A 20,860-nucleotide genomic window follows, 5' to 3' on the forward strand; every position below is an offset into this window, starting at 1 on the left:
ACGCATTATTTTTATTACACAATTTTAGTGATGATATTAGATTTCTGCAAATAATAAGAAAAAAATTATATATTATTATGATTATTATACCGTTATTTAGTTTTCTGCATTATGAGGTATTATAATATATTATGATATATATAGTTAGCTTTTTTATATTTAAAAGTAACATTTAGTTTGCTACATATTACATACATAAAAACTAATTAAATATATATAATTTATTTATTTATTAACCGGTCAAAGGTTTGGGATCAGAATTATTTATTTTTACAGGAGTATTTTCTTCTGATTATCAAGGCTGCATTTATTTGATCAAAATTACTGGAAAAAAATGGTTTAATATTGTGAAACATTGTTACGATGTATATTAAAGTTTTCTATTTTAATATTCATTAAAGTGTTATTTATTTCTGTGATGCTCCGCTGTATTTTCAGCATCATTCCTCCAGTCTTCAGTGTCACATGATCTTCAGAAATCATGAAAATATGATTTATTATTAGATTTATCAATGGTTTTTTTTTTTTGTAAACTGATACTTTTTTTTCAGGATTCTTTGATGAATAAAAAGTAAAAAAGAAAAGCATTTATTTAATAAAAAATTCTAAGAATATACACTATAGTTCAAAAGTGTGGGGTCAGTCAATTTTTATTATTTTATTATTCCTTTTTTAGAAAAAAAAAAATCTTTTATTCAGCAAGGAAGTGTTCAATTGTTAAGAAGTGATAGCAAAGATTTAAATTGTTGGAAAATATTTATATTTCGAATAAATGCTGTTCTTTTTAAATTCTTATTCATCAAAGAATCTTGAAAAAAAAGTATCAGCTTACAAAAAAAAAAAACATTGATAAATCTAATAACAAATCAGTATATTTTCATGATTTCTGAAGATCATGTGACACTTTATACTGGAGCAGTGATGATGGAAATTCAACGTTGCGTCACAGAAATAAATTATATTTTAACGTATATCAAAACAGAAACCATTATTTTATATTATAATAACATTTTGCAAGATTACTGTATTTTTCTGTATTTTAGATCAAATAAATGCAGCCTTGATGAGCCAAACAAGTTATATATATATACATATATATTTATTATTGGGTGAAAATGACCTGAAAAACATGTAGCATCACAGAAAATAAAACGAAACATTCCAAACTCATGTCTTTTTCAAGTATGTTGGTCTGGCGGTTTTCGGGTGTGGTGTCAGTGTCCCTGCATGTCTGCGCCCCCTGGTGGCTGCCCGGCCGAGGCGTTCAGATACTGCCAGCTGAGCGCCGCTAACAGCATGACGGCCGAGACGTAGACCGGAGAGATGTGGTGCGCGCGGGACGACAGCGCGGCTGGAGACACACTCTTCTCTCGGATGAGACTCAGGATACGCAGCGTCTTCTCCCGGGACGGGTCTGTGACGGAAACCTTCTGCAGGATCTGTGGAAGACAGGAAACTCTCGATGGCACAGTCCTATAGGCCGAACTCAATGACATCATCATCACATGGCACAGCTGATTGGCTCTCTCCTGTATCAGTAGCCAATGAGCTCACAGCTCAGTATTCAAATCTATGACTAGTGCAGCTTCCCCAGCTCCACCTGTATAGATCTACTAAGAGGCGATTGATGATTATTTCATGCGTGTACATTACCTCGGAGGGATGTCATGATTGAAATGTGTTTCAGGACGCACCTCTTGAGTGTATTGTGCGATGATGCTCAGAACGGCGCTCATGTTTGTGGCCTGCATCATGAGGGTCACAGCCTGACCCTTCCGAATCTTCACCACCCCCTGAAACACCTGAGGATTGTTGTAACACGCCGACAGAGTCGCTATAGCCATCACCTGAGCGGAGGAACGCAGCACAATTACTGTCAGCACTGTTATTTTACTGTCTTTACTATCTTAGGATGTATTTTTATTAGTAATTGCATAAGTACATTTTGTGTACATAATTATATTTTATGCTTAGTTTATTTTTATATTTTCTATTAAAATTTTAGGTTTAGTCATTTTGTTGTGTTTTAGTCTTTTTTTTATTCGTTTTTTATTTTGTGTTTGTCTTTTTACCTTTTATTTTTTGTATTTATTATTATTATTATATTTTTTTTATTTTTTTATTTTAGTTTCAGTAATAGTTTTAGTTTCTTTTTTATTCGTTTTTGCTCTTTAAACGAAAAAAAATCTGCCTTAACTAAAAATAAAATAAAAATTCGTTTTTTATATTCTATTTTGAATTCGTTTTTATTTTTATATTTTTCATTTAAGCTAAAGTTTTTTTTGTGTGTGTGTTTCAGTGAGTTTTGCTTTTTTATGTCTTTAGTTTTTATTAAAAAATTGTCATTTTTAGTTTTAGCACTTCAACTTTAAAATAAACAGAACTAAGAAATTCTGCATTTGTAACTGAAATTAAATGAGTACTTTTTATTTTCTATTGCGAATTCATTTTTATTTTTAATTTTACTTTAATTGTTTTTGTAGTTTGTTTTTTTAAATATTACAATTTTTTTATTTAAGTTTTAATTTTAGTAACTGCAGTACTTCAAACAAAAATAAGGCTGAAAGTTTAAATTAGTTTTTATATTTTACGTTTTCTTTTTAACTTTAGTTATAGTTTTAATCATTTAGTTTGTGTTTGTTATGTATATTTAGCTTTTGTACATTTTTATTTTGCCCACTTTTGTACTTGAAAATTCTTTTAATTTGCCTTTTTTGCCTTCGCAATTAACTGAAACAAGATTACAATTTTGATATATTTACCTTTTTTAACCCATTTAATTTTTATTTTTCAAAATAATAGTTTTAGTCATTTTAGATTTAGTTAATGACAACAACACTGCATCTAGTGCATGTTTGTATAGTAAACTATGGTAAAGCATCACAGTGGAACACATGTTTAAAACCATGCATTAATTGCGTGTCATTTCTATAATCTGCACTTTTATAGCATTAGATAACTTTGCATTGCATTACCGCTGCGTTTGACCTGACCGGTTTAACTCCACATAAACTGATGAAGGTTCAGTGCTCAGTGTCAGAAATAAATCAGACCTGAGGAATGGCACAGAAGTTGAAGACGCTCTGGTTGCGGAGGCGGGACAGGTATGCGATGACGTCTGGTACGTGATGGAGGGCATCGGTCACCAGCAGGTTGAGGCAGGACAGAGCGGAGCTCAGGTGCTGAGGATGAGCCAAATCCTCCAGACGAGCCGTGAACTGACTCCAGGCCTGAAACACCAATCATTCACTGCAATTAAAACCCTCTGGGCCCTTCATTTTTATGGGTCACTCTTGCTGCCTTCGCAGTTAAAAGCCTTGAAATGTAACTTTTTTGTTTTTTTCAGGCAAATCAATGTTTGATATATTTTTGTTTGCAATTATGGTTATTATTATTATTTACATTATTTTGAGTGTATTTTTGCATAAAATAAAATCTATATATTTTTTTTTAGCTTTTGCTACAAATATACCCCAGAGACTTAAGACTGTTTTTGTGCTCCAGGGTCATATTTAATATGCATGTATATAGACTTATATAAAACCTGACAAAAACTCACAACAAAACTATAGTAGTATTTATACTACTAAAACTTTTACCAATTTTTTTTAATAAGGAAAACATTCAAATATATTAAAATGTAATTAGTTAAAATAAACATTGACTGAAAAAAAATATATAAAAAGCTTAAACCTTTTTTAGCTAGATGCAAATCATTTAGTTTCAGATCAAATACTAAAGCAAATCAAACAATATAAGCTTAAATTCTGAAACTTATATATAAATAATATGGAACTATTTAAATAAATAAAACTACAAAAAAAACAATAAAATTACTAAAACTTTAATGATAAAACACTTATTTTTCGCAATAAAATAAACAACTGAAATAGAATAAAATTAATTTTATATTTATTTATTTATTAAATATTTATTTTATTTCAGCTACTGCAGTTCCCAAGGCAGCATTTTTCATTTTTATTCAGTTTAAGTCCTAAAATGAAATAAACAGACATACTTAAAAAACAAACTAACAAACAAAACTGCTAAAACCTTAACTAAAATAAAAACCGACAAAATATTTGAATTAGATTTTATTTTTATAAACAAGAGCCTATATCAATGTTACTAAAATAACATTGGTAAAAACCAGGTTTTATAACTCTAAATAAAATATTAACATTATATCAATAATGTAATACCATAAATTTAAGTTGAGTCCAGTTAAACCTAAAATACTGCTGTTGTGCTTTTGTAAAGTAAAGGATCCAAAGCTGCTGTTTTATGTAAGTGTCATGGAAGACGAGAGCAGGTTAAAAGCTTGTACCTCCTGCGGCCAGAAAGCCCTTCCCTCCTGTTGGTCCTCCAGATAGTCCCTGATGATGTTGGTCTTCTGGAGGAACAGACCCATGGAGTTAGCCAGCTCTGTGTCCCGGCCCACCTCAGGGTCTTCCAGCTGGGACGCCGAGAACAGACGGGACAGGCCGATCCCCACCAGACCCGCCACGTAATGACAGTACTGTACACAGCCAACAGAAATGCTTTCAAATGCAACGAGGGGAGTTACACGTCTATAAATCGACATGTGTAGTTTACCTGGTCCCATTCCTTCATGGAAGACACCTTCTTCTGCAGGAATTCGGCCATTCCCGCACCCATCCGGTGACAGATGTCTGAAATCACCTCTTGATACTCCAGTCCCAAATTCCTGAACTCCATCGAAATCTGAGGAAAACGGAACGATTAAAAAAAGCATGAAATAAAAACAGGAAAGCATGAAGTAATGAAGCTATTACAAGCAGAAGTGTATTTAATAAAAAGCAGCAAACGACAAAATGAAGAAAAATTTGGCTTGGTAAGTTCAAGTTGGTTTACGTCAAACAAAAAATAAAATTCCCTTGCGAAAACGGGTTCACATCAGGACTTTTTCACTCCATTAATTTTCTTTTTTTTTAATTCAAAAAGTTAATAATTAAAAGGTCTTATTAAATGTTTTTTTTATATATATTAATAGATTTATACATAAATCCCCATTCTCACACTAAATTAAATTTATATAAATTTTTTGATAAAAAAATGTATCATTATAAAAGGTATTAAACATTACATTATATTATATTATTATATTATATGTGAATAGATTGTGCACGTGTGTGTGCACGTATATATATATATATATATATATATATATATATATATATATATATTAAATGTAACAATGTAATATGTTCATTACAGTAATACATAGAACTGAATTAAAATAACATACTGATATGTAATATTAATATATTTTCTAATCAATTTTATTATTTATAACGCTTACAAAATTACTTTATATTATTTAATAAAATAATAAATCATTATTACAAAGCATTTTCGGTTTCGGAGCATCCAGAATTGTTCCGAATTTGTCCCAGAATTTTCATTCCGGTGCTTTCAATGTGTAATTTTCATTTACAAAAATTCTATACAATTAAAATGGCTAAACGTGTGTGTGTGTGTGTGTGTACATTATATAATATATAACATTTCATTAAGTAGTAAGACACATCCGAGAAACAACAGTTATACATGCTTCATCACAGCAATAAGAATTTGGGGATAAAATACTTTTAATTATCATCAACATAAAGCCTAAAAGCATGCAAAATAATGATCAACCGATACCAATAGCAATTATTTGCATGTTTATGTGCCCGATAACCGATATGCAGAACCGATATTCATTAACTGTTATAAAATAAATTAATGACTGGGTGAACATACTTCACTTTGGTTTTTCCTCTTTTCAATCATCTTTATATTTTTAAGTGTTGAAAAATAGTCTTTCATGTTAAATTTAATCTTTATATTACAACAACAGAAACAACACACATATTAACAATAACTAAAATAAATGTAGAATGTCTAATGTTTTCAAATGGAGAACATAAATAAAGGACATGTCAGTCATATCAACTTCATTTTTGGTTTACAAGCCGTTTAATAGTCAATAATAAAATCACTGGATAATTTTAATTCACTGAATAATATTCTCTGAATAAAACAAACAAAACAATGCATTTTATTGCATTTTTTAACTGGAATGTTCTATTAAAATTAATAAAGTTTTGTCCTAGATGCAGTTATTACAAAACGATATTACAAAACCGATATCCGATTAAATTTAATTTATGCATTTAGCAGACGCTTTTATCCAAAGCGACTTACAGTGCATTCAGGCTAACATTTGTTACCTAATTATGGTCTACAATTATGGTCAATTATGGTCAAATGCTTAGATATCGGGGAAAATATCGGTAAATCGATATATCGGTTGATCTCTAATGCACAATGATGCAAAAATACTCCTAAAACAGGTTTCATTCACTCTCTTTTTGCAAAAAAAACCTATTCCTAAGGTTTAGTTTTTGCTATTGTTGTGATCTATTGTGTTGACTGACCGTGGGGAAATCCTCCAGCACCTGTCGATCTTTCTCTCGGCTTTCGGCGAAGCTCCATTCGGGCTGATAGAGGAACGAGTGGAAGTCCTGCAGTAACGGGACCTTCTTCTCCAGCGGGATTCTCATGTCGTCCTCCACCGTGTCCAGAGCTCGCAGAACCAGGTAGAAAATACACACGGCATGCCTGAGTGAGAGACGCCGATGATTTAAACAAACGCGGTCTCTGAGCATCTGCGTGACTTTTAATCGGGACACTCTGAAGGGTTTGCAGACTCCACACAGGGCATGACGGAATAGATAATAAATCATCACATTATCATGATTTCCTAAGATCGTGTGACACTGAAGAATTGAGGAATGATGCTGAAAATACAGCTGTGCATCACAGAAATACATTACAGTTTAAAGTATATTAAAATAGAAAACCATTATTTTAAATTGCAATCACAATATTACATTTTTTTCTGTATTTTTGATCAAATTAATGCAGCCCTGATGAGCAGAAGAAATGTCTTTAAAAATTTCTAATGCATGCAAAATGCCAGATGTGTATGACTTCTTTAATCCAAGTCACATACAGAAATCTGCTTTTTTTCATGCATGCATATACAAAAATAGATATGCAATAAGGAAGACTTACTGTATGTATTTTGTTATAGAATAGACTTATCTAAAAAGCACATGCTCCTCAAGGTCGTTTATATATAACCACAGATCTTGCAAACAAGTGAAGCACACCTAAGTGCGCCCAAAATGTGCATGTGCTTAATCTCTAACCCCCCGCTGCACCGCTGTAGTGTACCGGCGGAGGTGACGCGTCTCCCGCAGCGCTCCGCGGATCTTACCGTAGCTCTCCGTCCAGGGCCTGGATCACCGCCGCGAAGCTCCGGCTGGTCTGGTTCAGATACGCGTAGCAGCTCCGCAGGGTCTCGCTCATTGAGTCCTGGCAGGAGAAGCACACAGATGCGGGGTGTCGGTGAGTCCGGAGCGGGTGAGGAGGAGGACGGGTCACCAGCCGACACCCGCCCGTGAGCACCGAGCCGCGCAGCGAGAACGAGCGCTTGAGCACGGAGAACGACACGGAGCTCTTACCGACGACTCCAGCCATGTGCGAGCGAGCTCCTGCAACTCTTGCTTTCCTTTACGCTCTTAAACTTTATTTAAAGTCATTCGCACGAGAGGCGATGAAACGCCCGTCGCTCCGAGCGCGTGTTTATGCGCAAACACACGACTAAAATGTAAACAGACTAATGAGGCTTTACTATTGGCTGGGGTTCGGTTTTCCTCCCAGCTTTAACACGCGCGTGTTTCAGGCCGTTTTAGGACACACCTACTCTGAACTGTGCATGGGACCAACTGTAAACTACCAGCCAAAAGTTTTTTGCACAGTAAGATTTCTTTTTTTTTCTTCTGTGCACCAAGCCTGCATTTATTTGATCCTAAATACTGCAAAAGAAGTAGCTAATATTGTGAAATATTATTATACTATTTAAAATAATCGCTTTCTATATTAATATATTGTAAACTGTAATTTGTTTCTGTGATGCTCCGCTGTATTTTCAGCATCGTTCCTCCGGTCTTCAGTGTCACATGATCTTCAGAAATCATTCTAAAATAATGATTTGATGCGCAAAAAATATTTATTATTATTAATAATAACAATATTTAAAACAGGATTCTTTGATGAATAGAAATATCCAAAGATCAGCATTTATCTGAAATAAAAAGATTTTGAAACTTTATATGTATAACATTCAAAAGCTTGGAGTTTTTTTTATTTTTATTTATTTATTTATTTTGTAATTTTTTTTGGGAGGGGGGCGATTTATAGAGATTAATATATTTATTTAGGAAGGATGCTATAAATTGATGATAAAGACATTTATAATGTTACAAAATATTTCTATTTCAGAAAAATGCTGTTCCTGACAAAATTCTCCTCAACTGTGTTCAACATTGATAATAATCAGAAATGTTTCTTGAGCAGTAAATCATCATATTATTCTGATTCCTGAAGATCATGTGACACTGAAGACTGGAGGAATGATGCTGAAAATACAGCGGAGCATCAAATAAATTACACTTTAACACAGATTCACACAGAAAACATATATTTTAAATAGTAAAAATGTTTGACAATATTACTGCTTTTGCTGTATTTTGGATCAAATAAATGCAGGCTTGGCGAACAGATGAGACTTCTTTAAAAAAAAAACCTGCTCTGAACTCCCGAAATGATTCAAATGATTAATGCTCTGAACTTCCAAACTGACTCAAATGATTCGCAATCCCCAAACTGACTCAAATGATTCGCGAACCCGCTCCGAACTCCCGAAATGATTCGCGATTACAAAACTGACTTAAATGACTCCCGAACCTGCTCCGAACTCCCAAACTGACTCAAATGATTCGCGATCCCCAAACTGACTCAAATGATTCGCGAACCCGCTCCGAACTCCCGAAATGATTCGCGATTACAAAACTGACTTAAATGACTCCCGAACCCGCTCTGAACTGCCGAACTGACTCAAATGATTCGCAATCCCCAAACTGACTCAAATGATTCGCGAACCCGCTCCGAACTCCCGAAATGATTCGCGATTACAAAACTGACTCAAATGACTCACGAACCTGCTCCTAACTCCCAAACTGACTCAAATGATTCGCAAACCCGCTCCAGTTCTCTGGGACTCTGGGAATCCCATGACGGTCCTGTGCTGTTTTAACCTCTACAGATCGCTAACACATGTGACCAACTGGGCAACAACGTCATCAGAACGCAAAGAATTATGGGTATGTTTGGCCAGTTAACATGGTGTGGCATAGCAGGCTAGGCATGAAAATAATGAAAAATTAGCGTAAAAAACTGAATATAATCTTACAAAATGCAGCGGGATAAAGAAAACATTGTCGGACCATACCGCCTAAAACGAAATCATAATGCAAAGATGAGATATGGCGAAAATAAAGAAAGGCTCTGATAGACCTATTTTAAGATGTCTTCTGACCATCTATTTGACCTCTGATAGGAAACGATCTATAGATGTATTGCAGATGAGCAAACACTTTAAAGATATAAACATCTCTGTGATGAACGATCACTATCAGGCAGCCAATCAGAGGCCTCCAGATGAGTCATCGCTGAAAGTTTTGTTTATTCTGCTCTCGCAAATTCTCTCATCATAAACAACAAAGTGCAGATGTACGTATGATGTAAGTAAGAGATTATTTTATTTGTACAGTATTTAGACAGCTTCATTGATTAAAACGGGAGTTTTTCGAATCTCTTGTATTAGCAATAAAAGGTTAGCAAACCAAACATCATCTAAACGCACATAATTATTGACGCAATACAGTTTTAAATACTTTAATGTAGATTTAAAAGCATATATGTGCCATTAAACTAAATGTGCATTTTATTTATATTTACATTTATTTACAAAATAAAGATGCAGCGACATCTAGAGGTATAGAGAACAACTCTGAGTTAAAGATGTCAGTTTTACATCATAAACATCTTAAAGACATCTTCTAAACGTCTATTTGACATCTGACAGGAGACGTCCCCGTCTTTAGATGCAGAACTGATGTAAAGTCATTTAATCTGTGCTTAAAAGAAGTGTTTTTATTAAATCTGACATGCATCGTGGCAGATGCATATGCACTCACAATGAATGAATATTAAAGATGAACGCTCAAAATGCATTTACTTACATAATCCAGTTTAGGCATTACAGACCGACAGCCTCCTATTTTGTATTTAAAGAGGTTGATTATTTCTTCCGGGTGACCTAGAGACTTGAGGAAGTCCATTTCCCCGCGTGTGTTTATGAGGACGCTTTTCTAAACAGGTGAGCTTGATTTCCATTCAAACTCTACACAGATCCAGTTCAACATCGGATGAGTTTACCTGCGCTATCCCTCTCTCACACGATCCACTCACTTCTCTGATTGGCTGAGGCGTCATGGGTTTAGAGCGCATGGACCAATGAGCGGCGAGAGCCACTGGCGTGATGGCCCGCCTTGAACAAGTGCGAGGCGCTGATTGGTCAGAGGGGTGACGATGATGCACAACAACAGTTAAACGTGGAGTGAGTAGTTTGGTGTACAGTTATATTTACATTTAAAGAACGCTACTACAAGACAATAATCAAATGTGCATGAGAAATAATATAATAAGATATAATAAGTTTTAACTGACTTCTGAAACCTCTCCAGTTGGAAAGACAAACTGTAACCCTGTTTCTTTAAGGAAATAAATATAAGAAGGTTTAAAAATCTGATACAAGAATAGGAGCTCAGCTGTAGTGAAAATGGGGTTTCGTCTCTTTCTTTTAGATTTGAAAAGGAAGTAACATTTGTGTTTGAGGGTTATTTTGTTTAACAAGTTTAAAGGAAGTGGCTTCAGTGGTGTGTCTGGCTGCTAATGCAAAGGTTTCAGGTCGACTCAACAGTCTTCACAATAGATGAAAAACCTAAACTGCATCAAACTTAAGTTTTCTTAAAAAGAAAATGAAAAAAAAAAAAAAACACGAAGGTTTGATTCAGATGTGAGCAGGATTTACACATTGCAAGTTCGATCAGCTCGTAGACATGTTCATCATGACAATGAAGAAAGGAAATAAATGTTTCCTGCAGATAAAGTGTGAAGGAAAAGAATCCGCTGGAGTGCTTCATTTAAATATTGTCTCTCAAGACTTCTGCTTTAAAAATGTCACAACAACAAACCACAAAAAGTTACTACATTTTCTTGAGAGTTTTTTTTTTTTTTTTTTTTTTTTTTAAAGCAATAGTTCACCCAAAAATGAAATTGGCTTCATCCAAGATGAAGATGAGTTTGTTTCTACATCATATTTGGACAAATTGCATCACTTGTTTACTGCAAGTGAATGGGTGCCGTCAGAATGAGAGTCCAAACAGCTGCTAAAAACATCACAATAATCCACAGTCCATCAGAAAACATCTGGAGAAGACAAAAGATGAGTCAAATCCAGCTTTAAAGACGTTTTTAACTCAAAAAAACGGAGTCTATAATCCATAATAACACTTCCTCAGTGGAAAAGTGCATCTCCTGTTGTCTCTCACATTAAAATCAAGACACAGATTTGTTTAAACACTGCTTGATCTGTGCAGATTTCTCTCCTTTCTCACTTTTTGACTCTCATTCTGACGGCACCCATTCACTTGCATTGCACAAGTGACGCAATGCTACATTTCTCCAAATCTGACGAAGAAACAAACTCATCAAAATCTTGGATGAAGCTTATTTAAATTTTTGGGTGAACTATTGCTTTAAAGTGTCTAACGCAACCCAATGCCACTCAGAGGGTTTGGAATGAAACCAATGTCTTAAAGAGGAGTAAAGCAGATGCTGTGAGTCCATAGAGTTATATAATCCATAGAAGATTATATATCCATATTATATAATTATATAATGAAGATTATATAATGTTCTCCTGATCTGCTGGGACTGAACGGTCTCTGGTTTCTGTGATTGGCTCCAGGGTTTTCTGCTTCTGATCAACGGCGGATCTGTCGATGTGAATCCAGCACTGAAACTCCAGATGGACCTGATCTTCACCTCTGAGGTTCCTCATGCCAGAACCAGACTGTTCCACGCTTCACTTTTGGAGCTAGAAGATCCACTCGGAGAAAGCTTGAGAGCAGAACTTGAGCTTGGAGTTCCCAGATAAGACGGAAATCCAGAAACCTGGAAGGATGAAGGAAAGACGCCGTCTGTTTGGAGTTTTATTCACTTTAGACAAAAGCATTTAATAAACAAATAACTGTAAATACACCTTTGATTAAGAACTTGGATATTTAGAGATTTCAAAACGAAAGAAGCTTAAAAATCATTCATTTTATTTTAAATCAAATTGAATACATATACTGTAATTATACATTTATTGTTATTATTATTTATTATAATGCAAGTATTATATTTGATGTTGCAATTGTTATTTATGGACATATTATACATTATGTTTAAAATATTGTAAATTACAGAAGTAACTATATATACACAATATAATATCATTTTTCAAGTTTTGGAAACTGTTAAATATATAAAATATTAAATATATTCAATATTTTCCTTAATATTTATTATATATATATATATATATATATATATATATATATATATATATATATGGACTGAATTGAATTGAAATAAAATTGAATTTAATGCATATATTTACTTTTTCATGAACTCTAAAAGAAATGAAAAGCTACCTGAATTTGTGAATATATTTATAAAATATTTAATATATTTAATATTACTATTTATAATATTTATAAATACAAATTGTATGTATTTAATTTATATAGATTTATATATATATATGTACTGCCTTAATTAATGTGAAAAGACAAAAGAGAAAACAAATTCCGCCTAAAAATATTTATTAGATTTCATATTTAAATTAATATTAAGATTTATAAATACAAATTGTGTATATTTAAATAGTAATATTAATTAATGTATTAATGAAATAGATTATACGTTGTATTTTATTTCAATGACTGTTTATAATACTTGTAAAGGAATCTTTATGTATAAAATTGCAGTAAGTGTGTGTTTGTGTGTGTGTGTGTGTGTGTGCGTGTGTGTGTGTGTGTGTGTCTGTGTGTGTGCGTGTGTGTGTGTGTGTGTGTGTCTGTCTGTCTGTGTGTGTGTCTGTGTGTGTGTGTGTCTGTGTGTGTGTGTGTCTGTGTGTGTGTGTGTCTGTTTGTGTGTGAGTGTGTGTGTCTGTCTGTGTGTGTGTGTGTGAGTGTGTGTGTGTCTGTGCGTGTGTGTGTGTGTGTGTCTGTGTGTGTGTGTGTCTGTGTGTGTGTGTCTGTGTGTGTGTGTGTGTGTGTCTATGTCTGTGTCTGTGTGTGCGTGTGAGTGTGTGTGTGTGTGTGTGTGTGTGTGTGTGTCTGTGTGTGTGTCTGTGTGTGTGTGTGTGTGTGTGTGTGTGTGTATGTCTGTGTGTCTGCGTGTGTGTGTCTGCGTGTGTGTGTGTCTGTGTGTGTGTGTGTGTTTACTGACCGCTGTGTTCATGTTATGGTGTGTGTAGATTGACGCTGTGTCCGGTTCTGTCTTTATTGACCGCGGTTCCTCTGTGGGACTGGAGCTCGCAGCACTGGACGGCGTCTGACCCTCAGATGACCCTACAAATCACACACAGGTCAAAGGTCACAATCACTGATTCTGGATTCTGACATGCTTTAGAGAGTGAGACGAAGGAGAAGAGTGTTCTGTTGTGTTCAGTGATCAGTGTCTGCACTCACCAGGTTTGGACTTGCTGATAGTTTTGGGTTTGCGTTTTCGGGTCTGAATCCCCTCTTTCTTCATGGCGAGAGGACGAGGAACCTGAACAGAGGAGCAGAAACTCATTCTCTGACTCCGTCTGCTGGTCACACATGCTTCTACAGAGTTTTGGGAACATAAACTGCACTTCTGCATTGCCAAAGGAAAAACTAAACTCGATACCTAAACTAAATCAAGTGTTTTTCTGTCTGTCTGTCTCACCCCGTGGAGTTTCATGTAGAGACCGCAGGCGTTGCAGACCGGCTCTCCTTCTGCATTACGTCTCCAGAGAGTAGTTGTGCTCGTCTGACAGTTAGTGCAGGACAAACCAACCCGTCTGGACGCAGACTGACCGAGAGACAGAAACCAGCAGGTTAGGGATAGTCTACAAATATGAGTCAAATCTCCAAAACATTGCAAAAAAAGTAATGCAAAAAATAAGTCAATAAATAACTGAAACCATTGCAATAATTAAAAAAATAAATACAACGCAATGCAAAATAAAAAATACACTTGCTGCAAACAAAGAAAAAAGTGCAAAAAAAAAAAATTGCAATAATAATAGTAATAAAACACTTTTTAACACTGCAATCATAAAAAAAAATCTAAATAATGACTGCACTAATAGAATGTAATCCAAAATAAAAAATAAACTTATTATCAAAAAATATGCAAATTAAAAAAAAGTGCTGCGAACACTGAAAATAGTGAAATAATAAATGCAATAATAAAATAGTGCAAAAATAAACTTTTCAATGACAAAAATAGTGCAAAATAGAAAAGAAACTCAAATATTAATTATAATAAAAAGAAGTAACTAAAAACACAGAAATAGCCTTGGAATAATAAAAACAAATGGAAAATGTATAAAATAAACACTGTAATAATAAAAAAGTAATAAAAAAAATTGCCGGAATCACAAAAAAAAACCCATTGCAATAATTAAAAATAATAATAAATTCAATTCAAAATAAAAAATAAACTTACTGCAAACAATGAAAAAGTGAAAAAAAAACACTGAAATAATAATAAAAAAAAATTCTAAATAAAGACTTTACAAACAAAATGTAATGCAAAATAAAAATAAACTTGTTGCAAACAATAAAAAATAATCAAAAACAGTGCAAATTAAAAAAGTGCTGCAAACACTGAAAATATTGAAATAATAAATGCAATAATAAAAATAGTGCAAAAATAAACTTTTCAATTAAAAAATAGTTCAAAATAGACAAAAACTCTGCAATAATAAATATATAAAACACAGAAATAGCCTTGCAATAATAAAAATTAATGTAACATTAAAATGGAACATTTTTAATATATACTTTAGAAATATTTTCAATAGTAAAAATAGTGCAAAAAAAAAAGCCCTGCAGTAGCAAATTGAAAATAAATTAGGTTGAAGCTAAGTTCTTGCACGCTCCATATTACGTCATTTTATCCCTCTTATTAATTATGATAGGTCAACAACACAAAAAACGTGTTTAATGAACTGTAGTGTACTTTACTTACTATAACATGTGCTATTCTTATTTATCATACATGCATAGATGTTAAGGCTGAAATCACATGAATGTTGTTAGTTGGTGAAACACACCAGTCGTCTCTGAGGTTTGATGAGCGGCCGGTTGATCCCGTTCATCTTGTGATAGAGACCGCAGGCGTTACACAGGTAATGACCCGTCCCGTCCCGCCGCCACAGAGGAGTGGACATCGCCCCACAGTTCACACACTCACGACCCTCAGAGAAATCATCCAGCAGCTCTGAGGAGACACACACACACACACACACTCATGCATATTCATATTCACACAAAACCACAATCAAAGTCCTCATCTGACCTGCTCTGAGCTCACTGCATTTCACAGACACCTCTCGATTCTGTAGAAAAGCATCTGTAATCTGGTGCTAGTTTAATCGAGTTAGTCAAAAAAAAAAAATGCATTAAAAACATTAAAAGTTGCCAAATTGGCAACTTGCTGCAGACACTAAAAAGAGTGCAATAATGAAAATAAGTGCTAAATAAACTTTCCGCAAACCTTGAAAAAACTGATATAATATAAACAGCAATAATGAAAAAGTGCAAAATAAAATAAATAAACTCAGCAATCATAAAAAACTATAAAACACTGAAAATATGGCAATTATAAAATAATAAATATAATCAATGCAATAATAAAAAGTGAAAAAATACACAATGCAATAATAAAGAATAATGCAAAAAAAACATACTTTCTGTAAAAACAAGAAAAATTGTGCAAAATGAAAAAGAAATTAAACACTGCGATAATAAAAATGAATGCAAAATAAAACGATTTACTTTCTGCAAACACTGAAAACACTGCAAAGATAAAACTATGCAAAATAAATAAAAATTAATACCGCAATGCAGTGAAAAATTAAAATAAATAAATATAATCAATGCAATAATAAAAAGTGCATAAAAAATACACACCGATAAAAAACAATTATGCAAAATATAAAATAAACTTTCTTTGAACACCGCAAAGACTGCAATAAAAAAATGGAAATAAATGCAATAATAAAAACAAGTGCAAAATTGCATTCTGCAATAATAAAAAAAATATTGCAAAAGTGATGTTTCACCTCACAGGCAGGTGGCGCTGTTGCTCATGAAGCGTGTGACAGACTGATTCCTGATCACACATAAGAGCCTGTCCTGCTCAAACTCAGCTAATCTTTCTAAATGGAAACAGTGCAGATGTATGCCAGACTTAACTACATCACTGAGCGACGGACCGATGTGGACAAATGAGACAAACACGTGTCTCTCACTAAACCATTCTTCAGGCTTTCAAACACATTTAACAAGCTGTTAGCTTTACTCTCATGCATTCAGCATCATACATCATCTGTCACACAACAACCCGACACAGAAACAAGCTCTGTGATCCACTTCTTCATGAACACTGATCAATCAGAGGACAGATTGTTATTATTTCAATGTTGTTGTTGTTTTTTTAATCTATTACAGCGTTTATTTTTATTATTTATTTTGCATTTGCATAGAGTATTGTCTATTTTTATTTTGCACGAGTATCTTGTTATTGCAATCTTTTCAGTTTTTACAGCAAGTTGCAAATCATTTTGACAACACAGAAAATGTACAACTTATAAATGAAATATAATATAATAAAAATAGATTTTTAAAAACTATTAAAGCTTGAATAATAAAACAGTGAAATAAAAAAATATATATACAGTAAATGCAATAATAAAAACACTAAACATTGATATAAAAAAAGTTTCTGCAAACACAAAAGAAACTGCAATTATAATAATAAATAATTATTAATTCCTTACATTTATATAGCGATTTATACATTATAAAAATAGTACAAAATCAAAATAAAAATTGCAATAATAAAAAAATGTGCAATATATATATATATATATAAAAACTATCACTGCAATAATAAAGCAGTGAACAATAAAATAGATAAACATAATCAGTGCAACAATAAAAAAGTGCAATAAAAAAAAAACTGAAAAGACTGCAATAACTAAAAAACATAAATAGAATGTTTCAGAAATATCGGTTCTTTAATCATGTTTAAAAATGCATTAAAACATTATTCATACACTGTTAATGTAAGAGAGCATTCAAAAGCAGCATTCCCATAATATTAGCAAATTTATAAAAATGGAATGTTCCTTTAACGCTTGCATTTGAAAACATCAAAACAAAAAACGAAATTCTGAACATTTCGAGAACTTTGAGAAATAATGTTTTCAAAACTCATACACAAAAATAAAATCATATTTTTTCTAAAGCATTTCAGTTGGACGTTGAAGTAACATTTTTAAATGTAACTTCTTGTTTCCGAACGTTCCAAATAATGTTTGCAGAATTCTAAAATAGAACGTTCCCACAACGTGAGCACAACGTTCTCAGAACATATCGCTGTAAGTGGCCTTTACTCCAGTCTGACAGCAGCTCTAACCTTGAGATTTCAATCCACACAAAAGCCTCAGCAATCATTCAGCTCGACTGACAAATAACAGATTGTTCAGCGTTAATGACTGCAGATCACACACTTACACAGAAAACAAAGCCAAAGAGAAATGAACTGAAGCTTCTTTCAGTCGCGTGTTAAAGTCCATCTCTGGGTCATTTATGACAGAATATTAATAGCACAGGATTCCTGTCAGTTATTAGGTTTAATGAAAAACCTGCTACTATAGTTTATTTGATTTCTCAGGCAAACATCATTTATCATGCACACAGATATGTGATAATGCATCACTCTGAGTTCACTATTTAATATGATCTATTCAAATATACAATAAAATTGCATTTATTAGGTTAATTTAACCTCGGGTAGAATATTAACAGGATTTAAAAGAGCTAAGTTGAATGCAAAAAAAAGTCAGTATGAATTATACTCATGCTGAATTAAATTTTTAGTACACACACAAAAACAAGTCAAACTTTAGATATAGTAATTCTTTAACAGTCGTCAGAACGAATCTAAGAGGCTAATATTTTTTAATTTAACCCTTAGTTATCCTGGAGTATGTATAAAAATTACCAAATTAAATATAGCTAAAGTTATGTATTTTATCCGAGACGTGATTAATTCGTTTTCTTCTTTTGGTTTTATTGAATGAAAGTATCGCTTACAGTTATACAGTGAATTATATTATGAATTAATTATAATTAATGTTTTAAACGTCTCTCGCAAATAAAAGTAATCATATACATGCCGTAAAAAACAATTTAATTTATTTAGCCATAAAATAAACAGAGCATACTTAAAAAATATATATATATATAATAAATACATAAAAATTATCACGTGTTTGATTAATTTTCGTTTTTGAATTAAAGTGCTTACTCTTCATGAAATGCAAATAATAATAAAAAAATTCACGTATTAAGACAAAAAATAATAGGTTTTGCATGATTTATAATCATCAGACATTATGTCTTTAAGTAAATATAAACGATAAACGATCTCGACTGCATCTGAAAATAAATGTAATTCTTATTATTCTTATATATGTTGTAGGTTTTCATCCTCATGCTTTCAAAAACAATGTTCTTGACTATTTATAATCGTGTTTTAAAGTTTAAGCAACAATAAATACGTTCATATTAAACGCAAGAAACGAGTAAAATGACGATAGCAGTAAATGCACAAGCTGTTATTTCCCCTTTATTATAATTATTAATTGATACTGATATTAATGTAATTATACTAAAGCAATCCAGTAATTATTCAATATAACATGAATCGTTGACGGATTGCACACAATCAAAGTTATTTAAAGTGACAGCTGCACGTTTAATTGTGTTGTATTGGTCTATATTCAGATTCAGATCCCATTTTTGCATAAGTTATTATGTCAAACTCGGTCAGAGTGAAATCATATAAATTATGGGTTCACATACATTGATTACGTACAAGACTGTTGATGTCTTTCATAAAAATAAAATAATAATAAATCTGCAAAATTGTATAAGGCCCAAAAGACAGCATATTTTCTTAAAGCTGCTGTTTATACGCATTAAATTCCAAACTACATTTATTTTAACGCGTAAAGCAATTTTAGGTGATCTGACAAAACTGAATTATTACTCTGATAAGTGTTATTCTGTACAGAAAATAGGATTAAAACGTAAAAAAATAATATATCATTTTTATTTTTTAGTTTGCCACACATGCTTTTTAAACGCAATGCAACCTTGAAAAAAATATTATATATCTTTCTTTCTTTCTTTCACTATTTTATAAAGCTTCATCAACAATTAAATACATTCACGCAAGGAACAGATAAAATTAGCAGCACATTTATAAGCGTTAAATTAATTGTAATTCAATCCTATATCAGTAAAAAGAAATATATTTTTTTTAATTATTAAAGTTCGTAAAATAGCACGTGCAACCCTAAATGCGCATCAGGCTCAAACAATCGATTTAAAAAAAAATTCTCTCTTAAATTTCTACCTAATTTGAAGATCTCAAACATCGCTTTTACCAAAAATACATCACTGTAAAAAAACATTTTTCAAAGCTGCAAATAAAAAAATATTGGAGTAAGCTTTACGAAAGTCTTTCTGCTTTAAAATGTCATGTTTTTTTGTTTTTTTTACTCTATTTGACTTTATTCATAATGTATCGATAGGGTTAATAAAAAGTGCATTAGAAATCATTCCGAATGCTGACCTAAGCTCGGGTGTCGCGGGGCACCGGGCGCTCCTCCGCTCTGGAGGCTGTGCAGCACGGAGCTGTCGAAGTGCGACGCCGTCCACGAGCCTCCGATGCTCGGGCTCACGTAGGCCGGGTACCCGCTGTGATAGGATCCGCTCAGACCGCGCGTCCCGTAGTGTTCCCGCCCGCCAGCGGAGATGTTCAGCGGACTCGAGTAACTCCCCGTCTCCCGGGCCGAAGAGGTTAACGTAGGGCTCGTGGAGAACGTGAACCTGGAGACCGGGGAATGATGGTGCCCGCCGGCGGAGCTGTAAGAAGCGACCGCGTCCGCGCCCGACTGCGCCCATCCCGAGTGCGCGGACACCGGGCTGCTCTGCTGCGGCGTCTGGAGGTACGGCAGCGCCGGGATCATCGGGGTGACCCGGGTGGGCGTCACGTACACCGGCGAAGCGGCGGCGGAGACGGCGTTATGGAGGAAACCGGGCTCGTAAGACGCGGGTCCGTGGTTCGTGGTCATCGTTACGCCTTGATACATGTCCACGGGTGAGCGATCACTCCACTCGATCTCACCGGGCTGACCTTCACCCTGCGCCCGCCGGGAGCATTTCTGCTTCACTTGACTCAGAGGAAGATGAGGGTGGAGAGTCCACTGAAGTCTCTCCCAGCACTCCTCCCAATCTCTCCGCCTCCAGTAAAGCGCATCTCAGTCCCGCTCGGGTCACCGACCTCGTTTACACGAACAAAATATTCCGGGAAAAAACCTACAGTCATTATGATGCGTATAGGAGCGTTATGAAGCATATAATGCATACAACAGTTCATGTACGACATTTAATTATACGCGTAATAATAACTGCAATATGTATATTTGCGCATGTGCAGACGAATTAATCCTGGATTCTACTTTTATAAATAAAGACTCCATTTAAATAATAAATATGGTCAT

At 33.8% G+C, this 20,860-nt stretch overlaps 2 protein-coding genes across 3 annotated transcripts; both read right to left on the reverse strand.

Moving 5' to 3' along the window:
- Positions 1-1,077: 1,077 nt before the first annotated feature.
- fdft1 (farnesyl-diphosphate farnesyltransferase 1) lies at positions 1,078-11,786 on the reverse strand. 2 transcript variants are annotated; one of them, XM_052535314.1, is made up of 8 exons: positions 10,158-11,786; positions 7,289-7,386; positions 6,444-6,627; positions 4,597-4,725; positions 4,328-4,519; positions 3,054-3,230; positions 1,695-1,847; positions 1,078-1,439 (listed from the first exon to the last, which is right to left on the reverse strand). In XM_052535314.1, exons 1-8 carry the CDS (start codon positions 10,254-10,256, stop codon positions 1,215-1,217), a joined length of 1,257 nt encoding a protein of 418 aa, XP_052391274.1. In that variant the 5' UTR covers positions 10,257-11,786; the 3' UTR covers positions 1,078-1,214. The 2 variants fall into 2 exon arrangements, with proteins under 2 accessions (XP_052391274.1, XP_052391273.1); XM_052535313.1 differs by lacking the exon at positions 10,158-11,786 and having other exon boundaries at positions 7,289-7,899.
- A 217-nt stretch (positions 11,787-12,003) lies between these two features.
- LOC127938602 (transcription factor GATA-4) lies at positions 12,004-20,581 on the reverse strand. Its single transcript, XM_052535318.1, has 6 exons — positions 19,930-20,581; positions 15,335-15,501; positions 13,960-14,085; positions 13,719-13,800; positions 13,477-13,598; positions 12,004-12,153 (listed from the first exon to the last, which is right to left on the reverse strand). Exons 1-6 carry the CDS (start codon positions 20,447-20,449, stop codon positions 12,037-12,039), a joined length of 1,134 nt encoding a protein of 377 aa, XP_052391278.1. The 5' UTR covers positions 20,450-20,581; the 3' UTR covers positions 12,004-12,036.
- Between the last annotated feature and the right edge of the window lie 279 nt (positions 20,582-20,860).

Source organism: Carassius gibelio, chromosome A20 (genome assembly GCF_023724105.1).
Source record: "Carassius gibelio isolate Cgi1373 ecotype wild population from Czech Republic chromosome A20, carGib1.2-hapl.c, whole genome shotgun sequence".
Taxonomy (NCBI): Eukaryota; Metazoa; Chordata; class Actinopteri; order Cypriniformes; family Cyprinidae; genus Carassius; species Carassius gibelio.

Bases quoted from the DNA above. Each gene is read 5' to 3' on its own strand.
- LOC127938602 (XM_052535318.1), bottom strand. From the start codon at position 20,449: ATGTATCAAGGCGTAACGATGACCACGAACCACGGACCCGCGTCTTAC. The intron at 13,801-13,959 runs GTGAGACAGACA...TCCTCTGTTCAG, and splicing joins TCTACATGAAACTCCACGGG to GTTCCTCGTCCTCTCGCCAT. The intron at 13,599-13,718 runs GTGAGTGCAGAC...TGTGATTTGTAG, and splicing joins TATCAGCAAGTCCAAACCTG to GGTCATCTGAGGGTCAGACG.
- fdft1 (XM_052535313.1), bottom strand. From the start codon at position 7,551: ATGGCTGGAGTCGTCGGTAAGAGCTCCGTGTCGTTCTCCGTGCTCAAG. The intron at 4,726-6,443 runs GTCAGTCAACAC...CGTTTTCCTCAG, and splicing joins TGCTGGAGGATTTCCCCACG to ATTTCGATGGAGTTCAGGAA. The intron at 1,848-3,053 runs GTCTGATTTATT...TCCTCCGCTCAG, and splicing joins ACTTCTGTGCCATTCCTCAG to GTGATGGCTATAGCGACTCT.